We start from the raw sequence: 27,304 nt of genomic DNA, 5'->3' as shown, positions 1-27,304 counted from the left end.
ATCTAGGACGAATTAGTTTCACTGTGGAAGCTGGTTTAATTAACAGTAATTAAATATTTCACTAAAAATAGCTGGTGTAGGCACTCATGTTCATGATTCATTTCCGTCAAACTCTTAATTATTGAAACGTAATAATGATTGCAAACTTTAATCAGCGTAACACAATACACAAAATAATAACAATACTAATTACATTTTATTCTTGTTCAGGGGAATTCTAAACATGTTCTCCGTAAAATTTGAGAATTTTTTTTTTCCAGATATTCGTGTTAATACAAAGTTTCAGTTGATAGGAACATTTATCAGTAATTGACTCACCAGTTATCGACTTCATGTTCTTCATGTTTCAGAGGACATAGTAACTGACGGGAGGGAGAGTATGTGGTGCAGCGAAGATGGTTCCATGCTACTGTACGCTGCATATAATGACACTCTGGTTAGATCGTTCAAATATCCCTGGATAGATAATCCAATCTCTGGAGGAGAGTTTCCATCTTCCAGCAGTCTTCCTTATCCAACGGTAACATTTATATTTTTTATTTTTGCATCTGGAGCCAGACTCAAAATATACAATGTTTTCTGTAGTATCACAGAAAATAATGTTTGTTTTTAGTTTGCGCGTATACCTAAGTACTGTTATTTCTTGTAAATAGATATGTGCACCATTATCTTTGGCAGTTATTTCCAAAATCTTTCCTGCCAATAGTCTGATTCTTCTGCTTTGATTTTCTTCAGATTTCCCTTGAGTTATTTTATGTAGGAATAAAACCTTCATGGTATCTTATATCTTCTCTTTTTAGTTGCCTTTCGTTTCACAACAAGACATTTTGTTCAGTTGAAAAAAAAATCAAGTTTATTCTTCCGAATTTTTATCAAAATCTTTCTAATTTAATTTCTCCTTATATTTTGCACTGTTTTTAATTCCACTGCCCGAAAGTGTCACAAAACATTGCACTTGAGTGTGAGTGAAAATATGTTAAAAAATATCGTTACAAATTAACTTTTTTTAGTGTTGAACTTTATATTATAAAATAACATACTACAGTGATTTAAAAAACAAAAATTCCACATCTATCTACACTGCTAGCTAAAATTTAGTCTCCATTAGATAGTAATGTCCCTATTAATTGTTACGTTCATAATGACTGAACAATGATTTTTTATTTCACAGCCAGGGACTCCAAATCCTTCAGTAATTCTGTGGCTAGCAAATCTTACAACCCCGAACAGGCCACACTGGCTATTACAACCACCACAAGTCTTTCATGAATTGTAAGTATTCATCAAACAGTTTTCTATTTAATGCACTTTATGCAAGTTATGCATAAAATTTATTTAAATATTTTTGTTTTAGTTAGTAGTACTTTAACAACAACAAAAAATTGCACCATTCTTATGATAGAATTGATTTGTACAGTTTTATTTAATTTTCTTTTAGAAGTGCTGTGAAATTTCATTTTTTTTTTTCTTTTTTTGCAAATGATTGAGTAATTAATTTTGAATTTAATTTACTTGGACTAACTTTACTTTTAAAATTGCTTTTATTGGAGATGAAACTTGATTTAGTCTTAGATGGTGATTTAGTCTTGATGGTTCCTTAGTAATGATTTCTCTTTATAAACTTAAAAACAATCCAGAGTTTGATTTTCGCATTCGTCAAAGAGCTACTTCAAATGTTAAATAAATGAAAATTTACCATCAAGGTCTCAAGTTGCTAACCTTTTCTATAACCTCTATAACCTTCTTTTTGATACTCTTGCTGCAGAATAAACAAAAAATGCAGTGACTTTTGTGGATGCAAAGTAGTTTTTTTTAGACCGTAAACTTCTGTTTTTCTTCAGACTATCAAGTTTGCTCTCCTTATAAAAGTACCAGGGCCTTGTGTTTTTGTTATGTGTTCTATTCAAAATTGAAGAGAAAAGAAATTATACCAAATTCATTTTTTCATGATTAATTGTTGTGTAATTTTTTATTTTGTATTTTTTTTACATTGACTTAGATTGCATGATTGCAAATTGATTAATAATATTAGCATCATTAGAAAAATAACAGTAATAATAAAAATCAAATGGACAAAAAGAAAAGTAAGAGATTGTGATTGGTGAAAGGAAAAGAGAGTAATTAATTAAATTGATTATTATTTATGTTTTTATTTTGTTCTGTTTTTTAATGAAATCAAAATTAGATTTAAATCCTATAACATTTTCTCTTAATATTAGAGCTGAGGAGAGTGTGTGATAAATCGCAAAAAAAATGCAACTCTTCTGCTAAATATAAAAGAAGTAGCTGTTCATATCATCTCATCTAATGCGAGTAATACATCTCAACTAATGATCGTGAGTACGAAGAACCAAACCCAAAACAAAATAACAAAAAATGTTCATAAATACAATATTTAAATTTTTAATAAATTTACACTCCCTGCTATCAGTTGTGTTTGGTCTTGCTAGCCGATCCAAAAGCATGTAGGCAGGCTTATTGTGGTCTTTTGTTTCTTTTCATTATTATGTGTTCTTATTTGTCCTTTCATTTTTTTATTTATTTTTCATATTTAACAAAAACCACTTTTGATTTGTCATTTATTTCCTGGAAACCCTCGTCATTTATTTCCTCATCAGAAAGATGGTAGTTTCACCTTACACTGCTACAAAGAAGAGATAGAATATTTTAAACCAAAAGTTTAATAAGCACTTCCCTTTTTCATCTTTTTCTGTAACATTGTAAACCAGATTATTTTAATTAAAAAGAAAAAAAAAAAATCATTTTAATAATGGAATTTGTTAGTAAAGCGCATTAATAAATTCGAGATCACCTTTTTCGTAGTACTTACCAGAAATGGCTCGTTTTTGAGCTTTCATTTCATAACATCTCAACATATGATCAATCTGGAATTACAGAATTATATGGGTGATACAGCAAAAAGATCAAACATCAGTAAGATTTAATAATAATTAAAAAATTCATCGAAAATAGTCGATTATACTTTATATTCTCCCAACAATTCATTTACATTATCACGTTACAATTTCCATCACAATCCTGTTAGAACATGTTCGTTCTACCCAATCATACCAACTGACTGGCCAACACAGTTACAATATCAAATATTTTAGATTCGCTCCGTTGTAAAAGTTAATAGTTCAAACTCATATTTTTTTTCTTTGTTTACGAGCTAGCCTCTGGTAAGTAAATTTTGTTAAAAAATACTCCCTTTTTATTTGAAATTCATTACAGTGAAGCTACTATCTGCTCAAAATAGAACTATTGATTGTAAAGTCGGTGTGTAAAAGTAAATATAATGGGAATGTGTAAATAAATGTTACTAAAACTAAGGCAAAATGAAACTATGAATTAAATAAATAACTCTGTGACTAAATAAAACTCTTAAGATAAAAAAAATAAATGAAAATTATTAATCACATCACTGTTATATTAACTTTTCTACATCGGATTACAGTTTTCCTTTGTTTTTCCATTTTGGCGAATACCTTCCAGCAGCAAATTTTCCTTAAACTCCCCCACGCGGGCACTTGAGTAGATTTTTTATGTTTATTTATTTTAATTTTTTATTTATTTATAGGGCAAGTCATCCCGAAATCCTGCTGCCCATTCAGAGTTCAATTTTTTACATCAAAAAGTAAATATTCAAAAATATGTAATGTTTGTTTTTGTTTTTTTTGTATAGCTTTTTCTGTTTAATTTTTATTTAATTTTAAATTATTAATGAAATTAATTTTTGTTTATATTTCTACTTGTTTTATAGAGAATATTATTTGACGTCAGCTGGTTGGGTGAATGGAGAGAACAAGGAGGTTGTAGCTGTATGGATGAACAGAGCCCAGAATCTCAGTGTCATTGCCACGTGTGAAGCACCCGATTGGCAGTGTGTAGAGGTAGTGCTATTAATCATTCATTGGCTTTACTGATGGTGCAATGGTCTCTTTGAGAATTTTCAATTATAATAAATGCTACTTTATTACACTTAGTATTTTAAACTCTTTTATTTCAACCATAAATCATTAAATTCTTTTCTCATAGACCTAGCTATTTTACTTACTTTATTGTACTTAAAAGCAATAAAACCCTAGGTTTTTTGACGTGCCATAGAAATACTTTCGCAATACTGACACATTCATAAACACTACCGTGTTATGATCAGGGTTTTTTTTTATTGTTTGCGCCACTCTGGTTACTCTTCTATTCTTACATCAACCATAATTAAGGATCATCATGGATAAATTAATTTTAAATTCATAAATTTGTATAATTCATTAAACTTTATTGCTATAATTTTTATCATTTATAGATTCCATGGAAAGTAAACTTTAATTCACACATTAACGCTTCATATAAAAGTGCTTAAAAGCAATAAAACCCTAGGTTTTTTGACGCGCCATAGAAATACTTCTGCAATACTGACACACACCATGTTATGATCAGGTTTTTTTATTATTATTATTATTGTCTGCGCCACTGCGGTTACTCTTCTATTCTTAAATCAACCATAATGAAACAGTTCAATTTTTGTGAATAATTCAGTTACCGACAAATTGGACAATTAGTCTAAAATACACTTCTTAAGAACAATTGTATATCCGAAAAAAACTTAGACTTATTACTTTATGAATATATAGTTTTCGTGACCGCAAATTGTTAAACTTAGGATGGAAGATTTGCGAGGAATCGGTCAAATAAAACAACTCGTCTCTTTGCCAACGTTTCGACAAATATATTGTGCTCTTCAGGGCAACTGTAACTTCAGTTTTCTGTAACTCAACCAACCCGCATAGCCACGCCCTGAAGAGGACAATATATTTGTCGAAACGTTAGCCAAAAAGGCGAGTTGTTTTATTTGACCGATTCCTCGCAAATCTTCCATCCTAAACTTATTACTTTATTCAAACTAATTCATCTGCTAATTAACTGTTCCCCAATATTTGACTAAGTAAATTTCCATTTACCATACGACCATTATAGAAAACGTATCACATTTTCTAATGAAAGCCTTTCTACAAACTACGTGAAATTTAGACTTATAAATCGACCCATTCACACTACAAAACAGTTGCACAAATATTGATATTTTTCAAGTTACATTAAAGGACCTAACCAGTTTTCTAAATTTAAAGACTTCATAAACTTAAATCTTAAATTGCGAAATACTGATGTGAAATAAATATACAGTAAGTATTATTGTCTTGTGACTGACTCAAATTTCATTCCTATAGTTTTAGGGTTAAATTTAATATTTCTATTAAAAATGCAATAATTTATTGTATCATCAAATTGCTTACTTGTGAAAAGTGTAAAATGTACTTACTTTTTTTTTTTTTTTAATGACAGCAACGTTAAATGAGAATTAAAAAGAAATATTTCGTGAAACTTTGAAATGAAAAAAATGAAAGTTTTAGGCAAAGCTAATTTTATAAAAGAAACAAACATAAATGGCATTTTCTTCTTTTCATTTTAACTTTAACTTTTGTAACTGAAAAAAATCTCTTTTTTTCAGAGCCACGCCGAACGTGCGGTTGAAAATGGTTGGGTCAGCATCAAAGGGCACCCTTTATTTTCCAGAGACGGTTCTAGCTTCTTAATAACATCCAGAATCCAGGAAGGAGATATTGGAAAATTTACACAGATCAAGCAAATCACTTTAAGCGAAGAACAGAGAAGGATATCGGTTATATCGCATGGAAAGTATCAAGTGACTGATATTCTGGCCTGGGACTACATCAATAATGTTGTGTAAGAAAAAAACAAACAAACAAAGTTTAAAAAATGTATAATTATTGAGCTGTTAAAATCATTAAACTCATTTTTGTTTTGTAGATATTATTTAGGCATAGATGAGGAGAAACCTGGCGAGAGGCATTTATATACGGTGAGAAATCCTAGAAAAGGTGGCCGAGGTTTGACGTCGCCTTTGGGCAATTCGAAAGCGACCTCCCCCATTTGTCTGACGTGTCATCATCGCCATGCTGGCCCCTACGAGAACTGTACTTACTTCACCGCCTATCTACCACCACCCCCTTATATCAGTAAGTGAGGGTTGTTGACATGTTTAAGAAATGAAATCGCCCGAAAGGTATCATTTTTACCTGTTATTATTATTCTTTCCATTTACAATTGCAGTAGTAGGTATAACCTGCTACAAGGTATAACCTGCTGGATTTATTTTGGCGGGAAAGAAATCAATCCTCCCCGGTGCACTCTTTATTTACCTCTGTCGCCGGGGAATTCGTGTGGTTATCGCAGCTTCAGTTGACGAACGAATGTAGTTATTTAGACGTTTCATTTTCACGAACTGTTTCAAGTGAAAGTGCTATAAATGTTTACATCAGATTTTCAATTCGATTCCATTGAATTTACTGGATTTCAGGGGGAGTACTGAGGTATGTGATCGAGTGTCAAGGACCAGGGCTTCCAGTAGCTTCAGTCCACTCTTGGCAGAACCACACTCTGGTAGTGCCATTGTTTTCCACACGCCCTTCACTTGCTGAAAAGTTGTCTAAATTAGCGTTGCCCAAGCGGGAAACTGTCCATGTGCCGTTGCCACATGGCATGGGCAAAGCTACCGCTCAACTACTTCTGCCTCCAAGTTGGAGGGAAGAGCTAAGGGATGCTGCTTTTCCAGTACTTATTGAAGTGTTAGTATAATTCTTTTCATTTTCTGATTTTTTTGGAAAATTTACATAAAATCACCTTTTCTCCATCATTCTCACTAATAATACTACTTCATATTCTTCTTGTAGAAATGGAAAACCAGGACATCCACAGGTTACGGAAAAGTTCTCAATACATTGGGGAACATATATGTCTAGTCAATTCGACGTTGTATATATTCAATTGGATGTTTTTGATGAGGGCAGTAAGTTCGTCAACACCAGGCTGGGTGGTTTGCAGATACAAGACTATATCATAGTTCTGAGGTTTCCATATTTTTTAAATAACTTATATTTTTCTGATTATTTAATTATTAATCATAAATTCCCGTTTAAATCAACAAAATATCGCCCGCAAATACTAAAAAAAAAATAATAATAGTAAATTTGTGTAAAATTAGTTTCCAAAATCATTTGAATAACGGTTTTGTTTTGTTTTTCTTTAATGATGTCAACACAAACTTCGCAAGTTATCAAGTTTCAAGAGAGGCTGAATTGAGAATTTATACACGTTCTCCTTTGCAACGTGAACTGCATTCGACTTTCTTGTGAATGTCCGTAAATTCTTCAATACATACATTGGTCGCCTCACAAAATATGATGGGAGTTTATTTGGTACATTTAGTTTTCTTTAGGAAATTTGTTTGAAACTTATTGGAACGCGTGGGCATGCATCAGATCATTACATATTATTTCAAATCTTTTTTAAAATCAATCTATTTAGATTTCGTTTCCCATAAGAAACCATTTTTATGTTAGTTCGTTTTTTTTTTGTTTTTGTTTTTTTTGTAAACCTATAACATTCAATATAATTCGATCTTTATCTGTTTCCTTGCAGAAATCTCTTGGAACTTTACAAAAATTTGGACAAAACAAGAATAGCAGTGTGGGGAAGAGGTTTTGGAGGCTATGTAACAGCTATGGTACTCAGTTCTCAGCATCATATTGTCAAATGTGGAATCGCGATATCGCCCATCACAGATTGGCTATATTACAGTGAGTGGCTTGATTGAATTTATTACACACGTACATTTTGTACTTCAATAATTTTTACGATGTCTTACTCCTCTAGAGGAAGTGTCAATAATCGTGTCAAATTGTCTAAATTAAGATTTCACCCCGTCCACGACAACTAAGTTGGACATATTTTTCTCACTGTCAGTTTCTTAGATGGCTTCCATATAAAAGTTATGAACATCTTAGCTTTTTTTTTTTTTATAGACTCAGCATTCACAGAACGAATTTTGGGCTTACCGTCTGAAAACTATAAAGAGTACGTGGAGGCAGACGCCGTGCAAAGGAGTAAGCACATAGAGAATGATGCTTTGTTCCTAATCCATGGACTGGCAGATATCAGCGTTCCATATGTTCATAGTGTAACCTTGGCGAAAGCTCTTACACACCAGGGCATTCTATTCAGGTACCAGGTACGGAAATGTTAATTATTTTCAGTAGATGTTTAGATGGGATTCTCAACCAAATTCTCTATTAATGGATTCCCATTCCTTTTTCTGTAGCTATCCTCTCCATTTCCATGACGTATTCTTTTAGATTCCATTGGAGATTTGGTTGCTAAGCAGTTTGAGTTTAAAAATGTTATTGACTTTCTTTAAGTAAGAAACGTTCTGTGGCTCGCAGAGCCGATCCCCAGTTTACTATTCTATTGTTCAACGATTCATATATTATAATGGCTACACTAAAGTAGATGAAACATCACCTACTTGCAAACCTGATATTGTATTGTAAGCAGAATTAGCTTTTATATGTTGATTTGTTATTTCATAGATACGCCAAACCTACTTAAAAAAAAGGGGGATTGTCAGTCTGATGTGGATAATAGTCCACATTTTGGCATTTTAGAAAATGAAAGAGCTGACTATTTAGTCAAGAAGACTGTGTAGAGGAAGGTAAATCTCTCAACACGAAAGTAACAGATAATTTCACGGACTTACATCGTGAGAATAAATTCTCATTACTTTGAGAATGGCAAGGCTATTGTACTTCCGATAGCAGAGGCTAGTTATATATATATATATATAAATTAATCCCAGACAGGAAAAAGGGTTGGTTCAGAAATCGGGCATTTAAGTTGGTATTTTATGCCGCTTTCGCCCTAGTAATGTAAAGAATACTTACTTAATCACCTCGTATTCTGTATCTGGCTTTATCTGGAAAGCTTTATTTTCAGTGTATATCAAAGATGGTTGCAATACGTATATTATCTGTTAGTTAAATGTCCCACTAAACTTCGCCCGGACAACCTGCCTGAAACTTAGAAGATAGGCCTCCTTTTCAATGGATGTTCTGTAGCCGTTCCTCAATTGTGTTAATGATCTCACTTTTTGCCATTTTACTCTCTTACAAGTGCACGGCACATTTTAATCACTTTATAAACTCCTTGCTCTCTTAGGTTATTTCTTTTTCTTCGTTCCTAGGGAATACACTCACTCCAACGTTTTCTTGGTTTTACAATTCGCACATAACCTTGAATGAACCTCTTCAAAACTTTGATAACATCTAAGCGAACGTACATGGGGATCCACGATTGTGAGAGAGAATTTTTATTGTCTGAAGAGAATTTGGCAAAGCTAATCCATCATTTCTGCAGGCGCTATAAATAATTGCGTATTGTAATAGATGTTCTTATATTTCTACGCAAAACACTTTGCTAGATTCTATTTAATTAATTATTAAATAAAATTAAAACTAAATTCTGATTCCCATTTGTTACAGAGCTATGGGGATGAAGGGCACGACCTGAACGGAGTGCTCGATCACCTGTACATGTCAATGGAGAACTATTTGTCCTCGTGCCTTAGTTTGGATAAGAACGAACAGGTTGGCCTATAAAAAGGCTGTCCCACGCTTTACTCAAAAAAAAAAATTAAATAAACTCCACCGACATTTTAAGTAAGAAAAAAAAAAAAAGAAAAGAAATGATACATACACGTCACATCCTCTTACGTTTTTTTATTTGCATAAAAAATGAACAACAGTTACAAAATAATAATAATAATGATAATGATATTTAAAAAAAAAAATATGATCTTTTTTATGTATTGTTAATTAATTATTGTTGACGTGCGTGTATTTCAATTAGCCTTAAAGGAAAGCCTTTTTCAAATATAGGAATATAGTACAATTATACGAGGCTGTGTTTATGCCCAAATGCCATAATTAAAAGTTTAAGTTTTAAAATATATTTAATTTAAATCCCCTCCCACCCAAAAAAAAAATCAAGAAATGAACCATTTTCTCCCATTTTGTCTCTCCCCCACACACAAAAAAAAAAATTGTATCTGCCTCTCCCTAAGTTTCCATAATTAAATTATGGTTATCCCAAAAAGCTTCGTCATAATTCTTGTAAGAATTTTAAATGTACTGACGAAATATTTGTGAGAATGTATATAACTATATTAAAAACAAAAAATCAACTAAAAAAAGAGAAAATAAAAACAAATCATTCAATTTATATGTTGTAGAATATTAAAAAAAAAAGGTGCGAATTGTTAAAAACAAAAAAAAAAAATGATTTCTCTAATTTTGAAGTTGTTAAGCACCTTAATTATAATTAAATTATTTAAAAACCAAATAATATATGCACACATGGGAGAGTGTTTTTGATGTGTTCATTTAATATTGACAGTCTTAAAGAAAAATTAAAAGAAAAAAAAATCCAATAATTTTTAAAAAATAATAAAATAAATGTCTCAAATACTCACATATCCTACTTCCAAAATAATGTTAGCTAATTTTTAAACGAATTGAAAATAATATTGAGGAAATTATTTATTTATTTTTTTTTTTTTTGTACTTTATTTTTAACAATGTTGCCACCAGGTAACAGTCAGTAATAATTTATACATACAATTCCATCATTTTGCAGGATGTGGTGGTAGATATCGTGAGTAAGTGTAGCAGGGCTAGTTTTTGGTGTTAGGTTTCTTGTCTTGAGATGCTTGCTACTTACGATTCCATGGAAGTTGAACCAGAAACTGGGGAGTGGCCAAATCACTCTACAGCGACCTTTGGCCCCATCGGGGAAAACCTAACAGTTTTTTCTAGGCATAACCCTTGCCGCTTATCGGTTCTTGTAGCATTTGGACTGGAAAGGTTGTAACTGACAGCCAAATATTTGACTTATAGGTCTACTTTATTAGTTTCTGCTGTCCAGGTAAAGGTTCTACTCCACGCGGTGGATAACTGACCGCGTGGGCTTATACTCTCGCTAACAGTCTAGTCTTATGTTTTCTTTTCTTTTTCTTTTTTTTGTTGGAAACGATTGACTCCGAAAACATCCCTCATTAGTTCTACTGGAGGTTTCTTTCCAAAAAGATCGTTTCTGCAATATATGTGGATTGCAACGGGAAGAGGAAAGAAAGTCTTTTAATTGCGTTGCGTTAGTTTACAGTTAACAAAACAATGCATAAGAGTAGATATTTATTTAGTGCCAACAGGCGTAGATTCTATTACATTTTACGTTAGTATATGCAAACGGCATATCTCCACGCGGTCCTGGGCAACGGATATCGACCCTGATCTGATCGGGCTGAGTGCCCATGCCGACAATCTTTTTATTTAGTTATCTTTTTTGTTTGTTTTCCTTTAATTATCTTTATACTTTTGCTTACAATATAAAAGTAAAGTAAAGTAAAGTAATTCGACTATTTTTTCAGGCGGGCTTAACGTCTAACTACCAAATTAGGTGTCGTGGACGGAGGCGACTAGCAAACATACTTTACTGTAAATTTCTTTTATTAACCATTAAATAAAATCCAAGGCCTAATACCGGGGAATCGAACCTACTAAACCAACAATAAATCTTAGCTTTGCGGGTCTCGCCTCTAACCGTTCGGCTTCCGTGCATGTATATGCTTACAATATATATTAGAGAAAGTATGTATTACAATCGTGTAAAGTTTTTGATATCATATTTTCAAGTATCCTTATTGACGTCCTCTGAGTGTTATTTAGAAAATGGGGATTATGTGAATTATCTCTGTAGGGGTAAACAGTAGCTCAAAATAATAATAACAATAAATAAGAAAATTTTGCACACAATTCATTTTCTGAATGCAATTTTTGCACTTTATTTTTGGAGATTTGTTCGAAACGATAGGTAAGTTTTTTTTCTAAACACTTCCCATACATGTTAAGGTGTATCTTAAGGTAACATGCTTCTCTGTGACGTGACATTTTAGAATGAGATAAGGAACTGCATACAGAAAATGGTTTGTAAGATTTAAATATATTCCATACAAGATAGAACCTTTGTAAGTTAAAGACGTGTTAGTATTTACACCAGATTTGTTTGATTATTAAACCTGGTGGTATCATTAAATGGATAAAACAATTTAATAGAATGTTATCTCTAAAAAAAAAAAAAAAAACAATTTAGTGTTTAAGGTTTTTTGTTTTTGTTCCTTATTTTGACGAACATACAATTTTTACATTTAAAAAGTATTTAAATTTAGGAGTTGGAAATTGGATAAATAAAGATGAGATGCAGAATCAAACTAAAAAGGAAAGACTAAATTTTATTATCATAAATTGTTAAAATTTGTTCATATGTATATTTTTGTTTATATTTATTGTAGTGAACTTTACGACTGTCAAAACAGCAATAGAGATGAAGACAAAAAAAAATAAATGGTAATTTTTTAAAATACGTCAATAAAATATTAAATTTTTATATTAATATAATTTAAGTTTTCATTTAAAAATAAAAATGACCTTTTCATTTTTTAATTCGGTGCTTATAATAAATAAATCAAAAGTGCCCATCATCTACTTGATATTTGTATAATTGTTTCATTTAATAATTTATTTTCAAATTAACGAACCTAGTACAGAAAATGTTTGTATCAAGTGTTAATATTATTGTATAAACAATAGTAAAAATAAATGAATAAAAAAAATGCAATTATTTCCTAAGAACGCAATAATTGTCAATATTTATTAGTTGTAAAATAAGAAAACGAGACAATCGAAGAGTTTTTGTTATGTTTTTGTCGTTGATTTTATGATTTAGTTTTTAAATTCTAATTCCTTTATTACAAAGTAATTAGATAAATTGATAATGAGTAGGATGTTTTTTTTAATAGGTGAGGATTGTCTTGTTATAAATTTTTTTAAGCAAATCAATGTATTTTTGTTTTTAAAGCATTATTATCTCTTGAAAGTTAAGTTTAAATATTGAAAAAGTTACTACAGTTTGATTTTCTCATATTTTTTTTTCCTGTATGTTTCTCATTCAATGATTTCCACCTCTATTCGAGAATGCTTCGATTAATCATACGTTTATACACTTTTCCTTTCATTAAGTGGCATATGTATGGTAAGGTGCACTGCCCAGTTCATTTCTATGATAAATATTTTTTCTTGCTTATTTATTTATTTTTTTCTACGTTGCCTGAACCTTAGCTATGATCATCCAAAATATCTGAGACAATCTTGTTCAGTTTATCCTTAGCACTATGACATGATTGATCTAACCTTCTTTCTGATAATCTTGTTAGAAAAAGCAATTCCTGAAAAGCAGTTATCTTCTGCTTAGTCTGAAAATGCGACAAATTATTTTCTGGTTCTAATAGCCTAATTAGATCCTGAACCTTCGAAGTTTTCTCCAGAGCGACGTTTTTTTTTTTTTTATATATATTTCTATCATTTTCTGTGCTTTTCTTGGTGAAAGACATTCTACCTGAGAGGTTTTCCAGTCTCAAAAAGGCATTCCTGCAGATCGGAAAGAATGCCCTTCTAACTGCCCTCATTGCCGCCAGTTTTATTGTTTTCTCTACGGCGATCTCCTTTACCGTTTAAGCCTCCTTCTCCAATTATCTATTTCCACCATCCATGATTTTATTTGCCACAAGTTTCGTGGTGGCCAAGGTTTCTCTCCGTACTTCTGGATTCTTTTGACTAATGAAGGGAAGTCCTTTCTTTTTTTAAATTCTGGCGATCCACATTAAACAACCTTATAGCTCTTCGCGTCAAGTCATCCTGATTCAAATTTTTGCGCGTACTTCTTTATCGAACAGAAGTGAATTTTTTCATTAATTTAAACTTTTTGGTAGTTTTGTAATGTTAAATCCTTGGATATTCTTGCTAGCAAGGAAACTCTTCCTAAAGAGCTGATCCTTCCTTAATTCTTCATCTGTTCTGATTGTGCAGATTTCATTCGAGTCATTTACCCTAAAATTATTCCATCGTAAAATGAAACCGAAACTTTTCCATTCTTTTAGCAATTTTCATAATTTATTTTCTTTAAACAATTTAAACATTCATTTCTTTTTCTTTCTTTTTTCTTCGAACCTTAATTAAAATTTTCATGAGATAATCAATGCCTTAAAAATTTTAGTATTAACAAAAATAGAAGACAAAGAAGAATTAATTAAATAAATAAAAATTGTACAGAAAATATTGTAAAAGAAGATTTTTCAACATATTGTAATATTTTGTCAATTTTTACTTGCCATTAGTTCAATTAGACAAAATTTAATGTGTACATTGATTGAAAAATTATATACCGGTTATTAAAATAGGCTGAAAAAGCTTTTTTTGAACAATTTTTTAAATTATTAATTTAAATAAATAAATGAGAAGAAGAAGAATAAGACATTTGGCCTTTTTATAATAGACATTAGATAATTAAACAATGAAATAATTAATTGTAAAGAAAGTCAAAGAAATGCATTGGCGGAACTACAGTTTAAAGGAGCTCACCCGCTATACCCAACCACAATTCAATTTGGTTTAATATCCTACAAATTTGGCTCGATTAAAATTATTGTCTGGAAAGTCTTCATTTAATCCCTGTTCCCGTTGTGGGAAATGAACTTATCGCGTCTTGAAGACTTTTCTGCTGCTAATATTGACACCCCAACGTTCACACAATTTAAATAGGAATCTTATACTTCATCCCTCAAGTAGTTACCATCAACTAGCTGGTGTGAAACTAATTTTGTTTAACTGAACCTCTGTAGTGCTTCCATTTCTAAATTCGATAGCTCCAAAGTCACGTTTTATTCTAGTTACTCTGGTGACCGTAGATTTCTTTAGCCAGGTTGTCGGTCTCCTCAACATCTTCTATATCGTAGCAGAAGTTCTGGCAACTATCTTAGCCGTACGCAATTATGATTCACCAGAAATCCAGTTGTTGAGGCTCCAGTAGTCAATTTTCTATCCAATGCAATACGTCATCAAATACAAAATGACGGCCTGGCTGCAAGAGATTATGACAATCCTTCTGCTCTTACCCCAATATATTTGTGGAAGAAGACTCAGCCTGAAGTATAACTGGTCAGTGCTACCAGGTTTTGTTGTTTTGTACAGGAGGCATCTCTGCATCGTAGGTCTTATGCCCCAGTTCTTTTTCAAATTCAATCTTGTGAAAGATTGTTTAGGTTATGAGAAAAGAATATAATTCAGAAAAATATTGCTAGCGAAAGAGCCTAGGTTTTTGCTCCTTAAGGTTGTGTTTCCTATGGTTTATTCGGACTGCTAAAACTAAATGTACGCTCTGTCATCACTTTCGGAAATAAGTGAAAAATCTAAGTTTCAAAAAGTACTTGATTGTGAAGTTAAGCTGCATAGTAGCTCCGCCATTGGATTTATATTAAACAGGGCAAGCTCATTCATATATAGAGGAAGCCTAAAGGTTTTCCGTTTACAATTTAATTTTCAAAAAAAAATAAAAGATTTAATGTAAATAGTTGGTTATATACAAATAAATTATTTACCACAAAATCAAATTAATATCATATTCGAGCTTTTGTAATTATGACAATGATATTGTGATTAATATCAATGAGGGGAAAAAAATCGAGAAACCCTCTTACTTACATTATGATAACTATACGTTGGCCTTCTATATCTTTGAGCTTAGAGGGGAATTTAAAAATTAAAACTAAAGAAACTAAAAGTTGATAGTTGAAGAGGTACTAAAAATTTTTTTAAAAAACCCAGCTTATTGTTATAAAAATGGAATTTATTATTTTATTTGTAATAATTAAATAATTGCGCTGTTTGCCAACTTTTTGCATTAATAGTTGTTTCATTAAAGAAAATTGTAAAATAAATTATATAGCTGTAAATAATTTGTGGACACCATTTTTTGAATAAAATGTTGCTTCTTATAACAATAAAAATAAAATTGTTTATAGGAAATTGTTGTAATAATGTGTTATTATTAATTTTATCGAAATAATTACCAAAAAAAACTATTCGAGGCTTTGTAGATTGTGGAGTCAAGAGAGTCTCATTTATTAAATGACTTATAACCTAACAAATAAATAAAAACCTCAACCATTTTCTAAATACATATAACTTGCGTTACTCTCGCAGGCTAGAAGAAAAATGTTATGGAAGATTGCAGATAATCCGTCAATTTAGTATTATTGGAAGGTGGAGATGGATGATGCTTGTTGAAGATTATATTGAAGAATTTAGACTAAGAGTTTAAAAAAATGAAGGAATTGCTGATAATAGATTTGTCAGTAAGAGAGAAATAGAAAATCCAAGAGTGTTTCAGTAGACTGGAATTGCCAGGAATAAGTGTGGTAGAATTTCTGAAATTTATGTTATGATCTGCTTGTGAAGTGAGTCTTAGCAAGCAATACTGTCATTCATATTCTTGTGTCGTCTAAAGATTTGTTCATACTTTTTCTGTTGTTAGTGGCATTATGTGGAGCATGAATGAATGTATTATGAAATGGCGTCTTCTGCGTCTAGTACTTCGTGTCGCGTTTGAAACAATATTATTGGAAACAAAAATAAATAGCTCAGCTCACCTTCAGCCATTTTAAGTTGATTAGGTACAATTATAATTACCTCTTTAAAATTTTTATTTCTTTACAAACATTGGAGAAAGGGGAAAAAATTAACGAAAATATTTTATTCATTCATTGAACTTCAAAAAAAAAGGTCGCACTTCCTTCATCTTCAATACTCCAATCATTCAATTTATAAGTGTTTACCTTCTTTTTTATATGAGCATAACACTGATTCAACCATTTTTTTGTATATGATTGAATAATTTTCAACAATGATTCTTTTATTTATTAGTATTTGTTGAAGAGCCTTGGTCAGAATGAAATGAAAAAAGCGCCATACATGGTAACCACGAGCAAAGTACTGTTTTACCAACCAACAGTTACTTAATTGCATTAATTTGTAAGCCAAGAAATGTTGAATGATGATCCGCGGTGATAATTCTTGCTTTTTGTCGGGAATCGTAAGCTATTTTAAGTGTTAACCCTTATTCTGTTGATGCCCATTGGGTATTTATTGTATCTTTGGCCAATTATAAAAATGTCTGTATTCATTGAACAATAATAGTCCCCTGAACTTACAATGAATGAGTATATTCCTAATTTAATTGGTACAAACTTCTATACACTTCCAACATGAACTACAATCAACCTCCTTGCCTTTGCTTGTGGTAAGCTGTACTTATTCCCTAGCTGCTAACAATAATGGTGAAACAAAGCGCATGTACCTAATTAAATAATATATTGTGATTACTTTCATTGCAAATAAGTACTTCAACTGCAATATCAAGCTTTTAAATTAACAGTTTTCAGCTTAAGTGGTGTTTCTCCCACATAAAACCTACCTTTTAATTTTTATTTGATGCATTGGAAAATTCAACACAATGCAAAAAATCGTATTTTTTTTATGACAAACAGTTTCTTTACGCTCGGAGATCCTTTTTTTGGGGGGTATAATTCCAGAATTATTCTTCTTGCTATCGATTCACAATCAATTTCAACGATTTTTACTTCTCATATTTCATTCTTTCTGTTGTGTTCGATTCTACAATCGATGGGTACTAAACCCCATCGCTATGGCATAAGTTATCTATCGATGTTTTTATAGAGAAAGCAAGGAAGAGTGGACAGGTAAGCTTAGAAAATTTATAAAATGCAATTTTTTTTTCATCTTAAATTTATTGTAGGATCCATTCAATTAAACAATTATCACAAAATTTTTAATGATATTCATTTACATATTGTCTTTCTATATTATCAACTGATATTGTCCAAAATTAATTCTGGTAAAATATTATTTAATAGAACAATTAAATACATTCAATAAGATAAAAATTGTTTTAGGTCATGCATTATTTTATAAATATATTTATAACATCATCGAAATTTGATCGATTTCTCTTTTCTTACAATCAGACTATAATATAAGGCATATGAAAGTATTGTTTAGATCTGTTCATAGAAATATATTTTAATTAGATTCGTTCCAACAGTTCTTCGTGACTGGTTTTTGATTGTTCGTAGCTTGTAAAAGGAAATAGCAAGAGTTCTAAACAAGATTTAAACGACCTTCCAGCAGTTTGACCCCAGAGACAATGGGGCAAAGAGAAAACCCTTATTCATCCATAAAGCAAATTATAGTACAAGCTTTAACTTTAGAAGACGATTGCTCTTCCACCAAGAGACATTAGCAATAATCGTAAAGTGGAAGAAACGTCAAAGAAGAAAAGAAAAAAACTTTAATAAGAGACTCATTTAAAAATGGTAAGAATGTTGAAACTTGTTAGAATGCTTATTGGCAAACTTCGAACTAAACGAAACTAGTTCCGAAGCTATGTTAAAACAAATCTAATTCTTTATATTTCTACTAGATGTTTTATTATAATTACTACAAATAGATTATAAAAGTTAAATTGTGCAAATAGATGAGGCACCAATTAATATTTCCTAATTAATATTTTTATATTTTAATGTTTCATTTGAAATATTTAGCCTAATTATAAATTTTTTATTGTTTTCAGAAGTTACATTTAAATCTGCCTTCTATCTTACAATTATTCTTTCTAAAGCTTTTAATTTTGAGTACCTTCATATTTCTGTTGTATTTAAGAAAACACATTTACATTTACATCTATAAATTTTTAAGTCAATGAACATTAGAAAAAAGAAACCAAGATATTTCAATCGCCAAGGCTCATTCTTAATTTTCTGTTAAAGTTGATAAAATACAACAATTCTGATGAAGGTTTACGGATTTTTGTTGTTGTTAATAACTGTATCAATCGTGATTGACCGCGGTCAAGTATAAAAAACACTTTAATATAACATTTTTCCACACTCACATCAAAGATAATTATTATTTCTTCAACACTGAAAGAAACAATTATTGAATAAAAATGTAAATTGATCTGAGAAATATGTTTACCAACAATATTTTAAATTTTGTTTCTCATTTACATTTTTATTTTAATTTTTTTTATAAACTCCTCTTATAATGTAGCTATAATACTGTGAGTTAGGAAATGGAAAAAAAAAATTGTGTTTAGAGATTCGCAATTATTTTTCAAGGAATTTAGTTTTTGAAACTTTAGTTTTGGGAAAACAGTGTTTTCAAAGAGGTTTGGGAAAGCTGCTGTGTTAAATTTCCTTTCAAAAAGAAACTTTCAGAACAATTGACAATTTCCCATCTATACTAAAAAGAACTTGTAAATGTTGATAGAATTCTAAGTTTGAGTAAAGTTTTCAAATTTATAGAAAAACTGCTTTTATTCATGACTTAAACATCTTAATAGTTTTTCTTCACTTCGTGTGCTAACCAAAGCAAGCTACCAGAGGTGTCATGAAGACTAGGCCCTTAGTCGGGAATAAGATAATCTTCAATCTCCCTCTACTTCATCTTAGTTGAATCGGCAAAGACAGCCATCATCACAACATCTGCGAAAGATTTTTGGGGGAGAGAAGGTAGCATATAAAGCCAGACAGTGGAAGTTCCTGGTTGCTACAGTGAACTCTTCTCAGCACTTCCCAAACTCATTATTACAACATGAACTTACGTCAAAAAACGGATGTCGCAGGATTGTCTAAAACGAAGACTCCCAGGCTTGGAAGACAACGGCTTTTTTTTTTTTTTTTTGGCACATCGTCGTTAGTCTTGCCTTTGCTACCACTCTCTCTTTTTTTCACCACAATGCTGGATTAAATTTAGAACAGCAGTTTTTAAATGATCTTAACAGGTTTTTATGGATACCTGTTGATTCATGCATTAGATGTCAACTTAAAAATTATAAATAAAAACAACATCTTCTAAAGTTTGAGGGTAACAGTAACATAAAATATTTATGATATGTTTTTAAAACAAACTAACATTAAAAATGTCTTACAGACTTATTTACATATTCACAATATGGACTTTTTCATAACAAGCATTAAATATTATTGCTACAATAGTTTTTATCTGAATGGCTTTTGTTTCGTTTTATTTGAACCTTAATGTCCAATTTTGACTATAAGTACTGAGTCAAAATTTTGGCAGGAATTTTTGATTTTAAGTAGCATTTTGGATTAATTAATAAAAACTGACACTTTGTGTCAGCATTCACTAGTTCAGAATAAACTAATAGTTGTTTTATATTGGATTCGTGATACTAAATTCATGAAATATCAATGTATTTCTCCATAGATATTCACAATAAAAAAAAATTAAAATAATGTGTTTTCTTTAAATATTTCAGAGAATAAAATTTAACATATTTTCATAACATTTGGCACAAGAAAAATTAGCTAGCTTAACATAACAATAATGGTTATTATCTTGAGATAAAATAGGGCTTGGAAAAACAAAAATTCCAGAAGAAAAAAGAAAAAGAGGGATAGATAGATAACCTGAATAGAAAATGCAATGTAAGAATAATGCAAATGGCAAAAATATCTCGATTAAACGCCAGGAAGTTCAATTATTTAATTTTATTGAAACATTTTTATTAACATTATCTTGATTACCTATGATTATTTTTTCCTAAACCTCAATAATTCAGAAATGACCTCCGCTATTTAAGTTATTTAAGGATTTCAAATGTTATATCGTCCATCTAGTTAGTTGCACTAAGTACCTGTCAATCGATCGTGGGATGGGTCCAAATTCTACCCTAGTCCTTGAGGATCCTTCTTGTTACTCAAATAAAGTAGAAGCTACAACAAAAATCTTGACTAGGACCAAAATCCAGACCCGGCTCACCAGCCATCCTTGATTTATAGCCGTCCGAACAAATCAAACAATAAACTTAAGGGAGAAACAGCCTAACTATTTCCACCGTCAATCTGTTCCATCTAAAGACCTTAAATCTTATCTCCTCACTCCATCATGAGATGAATGGCATTTCTGACTCTATCCATAAATTCTAAAAAAGTGCACGTAGAGAACTCCTTAAACCATAATCTCAAGTAAGAGAACCAACAGGAGTCAGAGAGAGATGTCTAAGATAGAAAGAGACTATGTCCAAATTTTATACTGGCGACAATCTACCGAACTCATCAATTATGGATTAATGCTGTGAAGCCGCACACGGAAGCTAAACAGACATGTATGTGCCATTGACACGCTACAATAGATTCGGGATCAATAAAAGGGAAACGCTTCATTTTTATCTTATTAAATAGTTTAAGGGTTGAAAGAACTATTACTGGTTTCCAGTAACTCCATTGCGTAGTAGTGGATATTCAAAGTGCGCAAATCACTTCCAAACATACTTTAAAACCCTTCATCCACTGAATGAGGCATATGTTGTTGTTTAAAATTAATAAGTAAGGCACTCCCTCATTGCAGCAGAGTATCCTTCTGGGCATTCTCTTGCAGAAAACTCTATTTTAGCTGTAACAACCATGTTCAGAAGAATCCATTCTTAGGAAAATCATGTCCCGCTAGGTGGAAACGTCAAGAAGACCACTTAAAAGCGTCCTGCGCATGGGAGCGATCAAGTAATCAAACACTAGACCAGACCCTTAAACCTATCTACTCTTAAATGAAATAAAATATTTAAACATCTGATAGTTTCGAAAGGCCTTCACAGAAAATGTAAGCTAAACAAATTTCATAATTCAGCACACAGCCCTAGACAATCAAAGGTAGAGACGAAAGAAAGCATCGGTAAATTTTATCCTCTAGGTTGTTGTTTTTATCAATTCAATCGGATTCTCGACCATCTCCACAGTCTGATAACATTTAAAGTGGAATCACACATTTTCTACACAATTCTGATATACCAACCTCTGAAGATGGTTGAAAATCCAGTTATACTGAACAAAACCAAGCACAGGTAAGTCTTTGTCTTAACAAGGATTTATCGCCATACGTTATAGTAAATTCACATATCTTCGCAGCACTAATTTTAAATATAAATTATTGAGCATTGAAATCCTTTAACAACTATGATGACCTATTTGGATTATTGTGTAACCTCTTTCTCCCAGTTAGATGGAAGGTTTTTAAGAATCCCCCCCTTAATAATAAAGTTTGATGAGTAACGAAGTGTGTGATCATTAAATTCAATTCAGTCGTAAACTAACCAAATTCTTACAAGAATGCATAATCACTAGGTAGTTTTTTTTTTTTTAGATCAATCAATGAACTGCGAATGTGAGAGTTTACTAACATTCGCAAATATTAAAAAACATAGTTTAAAGACTAGACACGTTTTAGTGTAAAAAATTGACTAGAACTTTCTTATTGAACTAATAGCTTTCAAACATACTAACTAAAGGCACCAGAAGGGCTTTAAAAAGACGGAACAAAGTTAAATTTGTATCTTAATCAATTTGGCAGTATAAGTATTAAGAAAAGTATTTGTAATTGGTGTTGGCAGTAAGGGTGAAGAGGGGATTGAAATGAAGAGAAGAACTGAAGGCAACAAAGACTGGGTAGGCTTAAATGTTTTTCCCCAGGCGTCTCCATCATTGGCTACCTCGCTCATGCACCAACTAAAAAAACCTACATACGCCGCCTACCTGATAGATAACAACTATTAAGTATGAACAGATGTCAAGATGTGCATCTGTCAATAAAGTTATGGTTTACCGTGGCAATTCTGTACAAGTAACGTTGCAGATAACGATCTGAAGCAACTTGGCAAACTGAACGGAATCATTTCGAAAGAAGCATCCCTTTGGAGCATCACCGTTTGTTCTCCCCTGTCCTTACCCAGTCAGCGTCACTTGAAGGAGTAATAGAAGGATGCTCTTGGTCGGGTTATGCAGTGAAGCTACAAATATACTAATTTTGTCGTGATCGCTATCTCCTGTGATCCAGTGATCGTGCTTGTGTAGATTTTTCAAAAAGTTATGTTTATCGTAATTTTGTAACCAGTTTGTGTATATATTGAATGAATACTATTCTAGGCATTGAATTATCACTGGTAGCTGAGGATTATTAAATTGAAATAAAGTTTTGAATAAGCCGAAAATGTTCGTTGTTCTAAAACAATTGGGTCCAATTTTTTTTTTTAAGAAAAATCTATCTAGTTTCCAGAAATGAACATTATGGAACTGGGTTTCTAAAATCACACCTTAAATTGAAACCTTCTCTTCATGAAATGTACTTTGAAAAAAATTAATTAATTAACTATTGTGTTTACGATTTTAAACACACAAAAAAGGCATTCCAGGCACCAATTTAAATCGAACGGATAGTTATACTTGGCGCATGACCTAAATAGTTTCCTGTTCTACTATGGGTGACGAGCAACGAACAAGACCCAATAAGTAAGAAGAGTGTCCCGAACAAGATGGGTAGTGTCTTGTCTTGTTCACAACTCCGAATGAATTTGCCTAACGAGAAGTAAATAGAGAAAATAGGACAGAAAGGAACTGAAAGAAGAATTTGTGACCAAAATCAGGGAAGATAAGAGTTTACCACGGTAAACTGATCAAGAAATTCAACCTAAAAAACACAAGAACACTATCATTTCTAGTTTTTTCGAACTAATTCAAGAAGGGCACATGCACATGAGGATAAGGTACTTAATTAATATAATTTATTTGGATAACATGTGTACCACAAAAATCGAAAGACACATTCAGTCCTCAAACCACACAACATGTATGCATTTCTTTAAAATAAAGTACTTAAATAAAAAGAGAATTTGCAACAATAGTATTTATCAATAATTTGATATTTTCACCATCTTCTTCCTCCTACGGCTTCTTATATTCCCAAATCAATATATTTCATTTGCCTAATTTCTTCTACAGGTTAATCATCGTATCAAAAAAAATAAAAATCTTCAGAATATTTTCATTGTGTGCTAGACAAGAAAACTAAATTAGAACATATATGAATTAGTTTTTCTTAACTATTATAAATTTTAATTTTAAAGGCAACTTTTTCGGTAGTTGTTTAACAAGCGAGCAAACCTTCTTAAATTGAAGACAACTGTATATACTAACTTTTCTCTAATCTAGAGATAAGAGGAGTTACCAAGTGCTGAAAATTACAAGCAGACATTAATATAATTAAATGGTATCTTCCATAGTGATTATATACCATGTGAAGAGCTGGTGCTGTTTTTCTTTTCATCTCATGTATTTTCTCTTTTTATTATTAAAGAACAATCTAAGATTGTCTGTGAGCCGATGTCCTCCTTACAAGGACCTCTCTCAAGCACCTTGTTAGAGCTGCCTCTAGACGTGGTAGAGACACCTTTACATGGTATGGTATCAGCAAGCCATTACTTTATTATATTCATGACTTCTTGTAATTTTTCATATCACAACCTTCACCTCAAATAAGTAGATGTATCTAATTAATTATAAACTCGAATTTTAAGAGCCTTTTTCAACAAACACAAAATAGAATGCAACTATATGTAGCAATTAGTTTTATGATTAACCATTGTTTTATTTAACAAACATCTTTCCACTTTCATACAAAACACATATACATATTCACAAGGTAACCTCCCTTATATTCACAAAAAGTGAACGGAATAACGTGAAAGAATTTCTTTAAGCGAGTCATCACGTTTCTGTTACACAAACGTGGTTACTCAATTTCTGAAGATGAATAAACATCCGAAACACTGGGCAGTGATGGTGGAAATTGCTGTTCTGAGCACTAACAATCTCCTTTAAGTTTCAAGAGACACAACAAATGCGGAACTAGTTTATGAAATAAAGATGCTGTGGGAAGTAGAAACTATAAGCGCTACCATAGTGACTTGATCAATTTCGTTGGAAAAGAGTTATTCAACGCAATGGAAAATATTTTTAAAATAACTGCATTTTTACTTCAAACTTTCTCTTACCTACTATTAAAAAATCGTTCTAGCATTGATATTCCTTAGTTATTTGTTGAAAAATCATAATTCTGCTTCAGGCCATTGACACTTTCTTCAACTCATCCAGGCACATAGTTGCTTCTGATAATCCTTCAGAATTCTTATGTCTTCGAAAACAAAGCAAAAAAAAAATTATTAGAAAATCTTCTTTGCACAATTTTTTTAAATCAACAAACAACGGACTTCAGCGCAAGTAAAACTAACCTTTTAGCATTTTGCCAACCTTCTTTACAATACTTTTTGGCCTCGTCAAACATTCTTTTCTGTAAATAGATGTTACCAAGATTCACATAAACAGAAGAGAGATCTTCCATGTTGGGAAGATGTCGACCGATCTCGACTGCTTTATTTAAATAATTCATTGCGTCTTCCATATCTCCTTTTAGAAACGATATGGTTCCCAAATCATTTAGCAGAACCACCGTTTGTTCATGCACTTCTCCATAAATACTAGAAATTTAAAATAAAAAAAATGAGTTTCATCAAAAGTTTTAAAAGAGAATGGCTGTTAAATCCATCTTAAAGGTCTACTGAGACTCATGTAGAATCTGTGTTTGCGTTTGTCTTTGTGAGCACTGATATATCAATAAAAATAAGGAAATGTTTGTTAAAAATGAATGAATGTGGTGGTAGCAGAAGTTTAGAGGAAGGACTGAAAAGCAAAAGCATTGCTATCTGTTATGACTCTAGCGTCGTCGAAGTGGCATACCCAAGCAAAGTTTTTAGAACAATCCACGAAAAAAAGGCATATATACGATCAATAGTTCACAGTAATCAGGCGAGTATCTAATTATTCATTTTTTAATCTGCCGCTACTCACCATAAGACTAGGGCTTTGATTATTGCACTAGAAGATATTTTGTTATTTCTCACACTAACCTTAAATTAACTTCGTATAACTTAATATTGTCGAGTATCAAACCTTCGTTTAGTTTAACAATGCTATGGAAATGAAAATGGCGGTCGAGTTTAAAAGAACTAGCAGGTTGGTGAGAAATTGAATAACGCTCTTGAAAAAATGGAACCCGACCAATAGCGTGAAACCAGAAAAAGTAAGTAACTTTTTTGACAAACAAATATTTACTTTTCTATGGAAAAAAAACTCAAAAAAAAAGAATTTCATTAGAAGAATTACCTAGTGCAGAGGTTGTACGCCTTCTTGAAATAATTTAAAGCTTCCTCTAAACGATTTCTGTCGAGCAGGAATCGCGCGTACCAGTCAAGTGTCATTGCTAATAATACTGTGGCATCTTCAGTTTCGGATCCGGGACCAGGTGATTTTACTTTGTGGTCAAGATTTTTTAAGCAAAATTTATATCCTTCTTCGGCCTTACTGAGAATGGAAATGATGAATCGTAAAGAAAAAATAATTATTGTATATGCTGATAAAGTAATTAAAGTAAACAACACTTACATGAAATCTGTTTTTTCTTCATAAATTTTGGCCAATTTTAATGATACGTGGCTAACCTTAAGATCATCGTCGCTAATTCCATTGCTAGTTAACCGCTGCAATACTGCAATAAAAAGTTTTTCTGCTTTGACATGCTGTCCCTGAGCGAATGCCAAATTTGCAAGAAGATCATAAATATATGTGATTCCATCTCCATTCTGCTGTTCTTGTGCAATTTTTAACGCTACATGGAGCATCTGTTCGGCTGATTTAAATTCATCTCGCTATGTAAACAAAATAAAATCTCATTAACAATTTTGAAGTATATAAATTGATGAGATATACTATGAGTAACGGGCTGAATTTAACCTATGCTAGTATAATTTATAAAAATGATGGGATGGTATTAATAACTATGTTGAAATCTAAAGAAGTTCAAGTTCAGGGTTCAAAATCACTCATGACTTAATAGTCGATTTGTGGCCCTGATACTTCTAACGTTAGCAGAAGCACACTACCAATCGGCATAATACTTTAGAATTTATTCCTTGGCAATGTCGTTCAAGAGTCATCGTTTTAAATATATAGTTGCCTGATAAGACTTGGCGCCAGTCACAAGCTTGATCTAGAACCAAGCTCAAACAATTAATCGAACAAACAAATATTAAATCACCTTAGATTTCAGTCGCACGCTTTTAATAAAATACATAATCAAATTAAATAAGATGGTAACAAGGTGCTATTACCTGTATCAAAAGTATTGCTCTTTTAATTGTGGTAATCAGTTCTGATTCCTGCTCTTCTTCCTTTGTATGTTGAAACAAGCCAAAAAGTGTAGCGAGAAGAAAGTAGCCGTCATGAAATTTTTTATTTTCCTTATGAATCACCGGAGAAAAACATTTATTTAAGTTACAATCATAGGAGGGTTTTCTCAGAGGAAGCCTTTTTAAACATCCATCACTTACAGTATTTCTAAATTTCAAAATGTGCTGAAAATAAGTTCCCCTGTTAGAAAGTGAAGAATTAACAAAAAAATTCAAAATTTGCTTATACATGTCAACTAAGAATTCATAAAATAAATAAACACGAAACTTCACGCCCACCTCCCATGATTGGCATCAGCTGGCTTATTTCAGGTAACCAATGAGAGTTTTA

General features: G+C 31.6%; 2 protein-coding genes across 6 annotated transcripts in view; one reads left to right on the top strand and one right to left on the bottom strand.

Moving 5' to 3' along the window:
* LOC141456439 (inactive dipeptidyl peptidase 10) overlaps positions 1-15,582 on the top strand; it is a 134,718-nt gene extending 119,136 nt beyond the window's left edge. For 4 of the 5 annotated variants that reach the window (XM_074132441.1, XM_074132440.1, XM_074132444.1 and 1 more), the window contains 11 exons: positions 351-520; positions 1,172-1,272; positions 3,581-3,637; positions 3,764-3,893; positions 5,510-5,745; positions 5,830-6,038; positions 6,380-6,647; positions 6,753-6,929; positions 7,501-7,658; positions 7,884-8,089; positions 9,396-15,582. In XM_074132441.1, the coding sequence (XP_073988542.1) occupies positions 351-520; positions 1,172-1,272; positions 3,581-3,637; positions 3,764-3,893; positions 5,510-5,745; positions 5,830-6,038; positions 6,380-6,647; positions 6,753-6,929; positions 7,501-7,658; positions 7,884-8,089; positions 9,396-9,512 (1,829 nt within the window). In that variant the 3' untranslated portion in view covers positions 9,513-15,582. The remainder of the gene's footprint in view (positions 1-350; positions 521-1,171; positions 1,273-3,580; positions 3,638-3,763; positions 3,894-5,509; positions 5,746-5,829; positions 6,039-6,379; positions 6,648-6,752; positions 6,930-7,500; positions 7,659-7,883; positions 8,090-9,395) is intronic. The other variant, XM_074132442.1, reaches the window with a different exon arrangement.
* Positions 15,583-18,016: 2,434 nt separating this feature from the next.
* Positions 18,017-27,287, bottom strand: Ttc19 (tetratricopeptide repeat domain 19). The gene is made up of 6 exons (XM_074132472.1): positions 26,896-27,287; positions 26,171-26,433; positions 25,892-26,089; positions 24,961-25,206; positions 24,724-24,863; positions 18,017-23,724 (listed from the first exon to the last, which is right to left on the bottom strand). The coding sequence occupies exons 1-5, from the start codon at positions 27,202-27,204 to the stop codon at positions 24,791-24,793; spliced, it is 1,089 nt and encodes a 362-aa protein (XP_073988573.1). The 5' UTR covers positions 27,205-27,287; the 3' UTR covers positions 18,017-23,724; positions 24,724-24,790.
* Positions 27,288-27,304: the final 17 nt, after the last annotated feature.

The sequence above is a fragment of the Rhodnius prolixus genome, unplaced genomic scaffold (genome assembly GCF_049639745.1).
Source record: "Rhodnius prolixus isolate KJV_2025 unplaced genomic scaffold, Rpr scaffold_4, whole genome shotgun sequence".
Classification (NCBI taxonomy): Eukaryota; Metazoa; Arthropoda; class Insecta; order Hemiptera; family Reduviidae; genus Rhodnius; species Rhodnius prolixus.
Note: the sequence above shows the minus strand (reverse complement) of the source record. Positions and strands in the feature narration are given on the sequence as shown.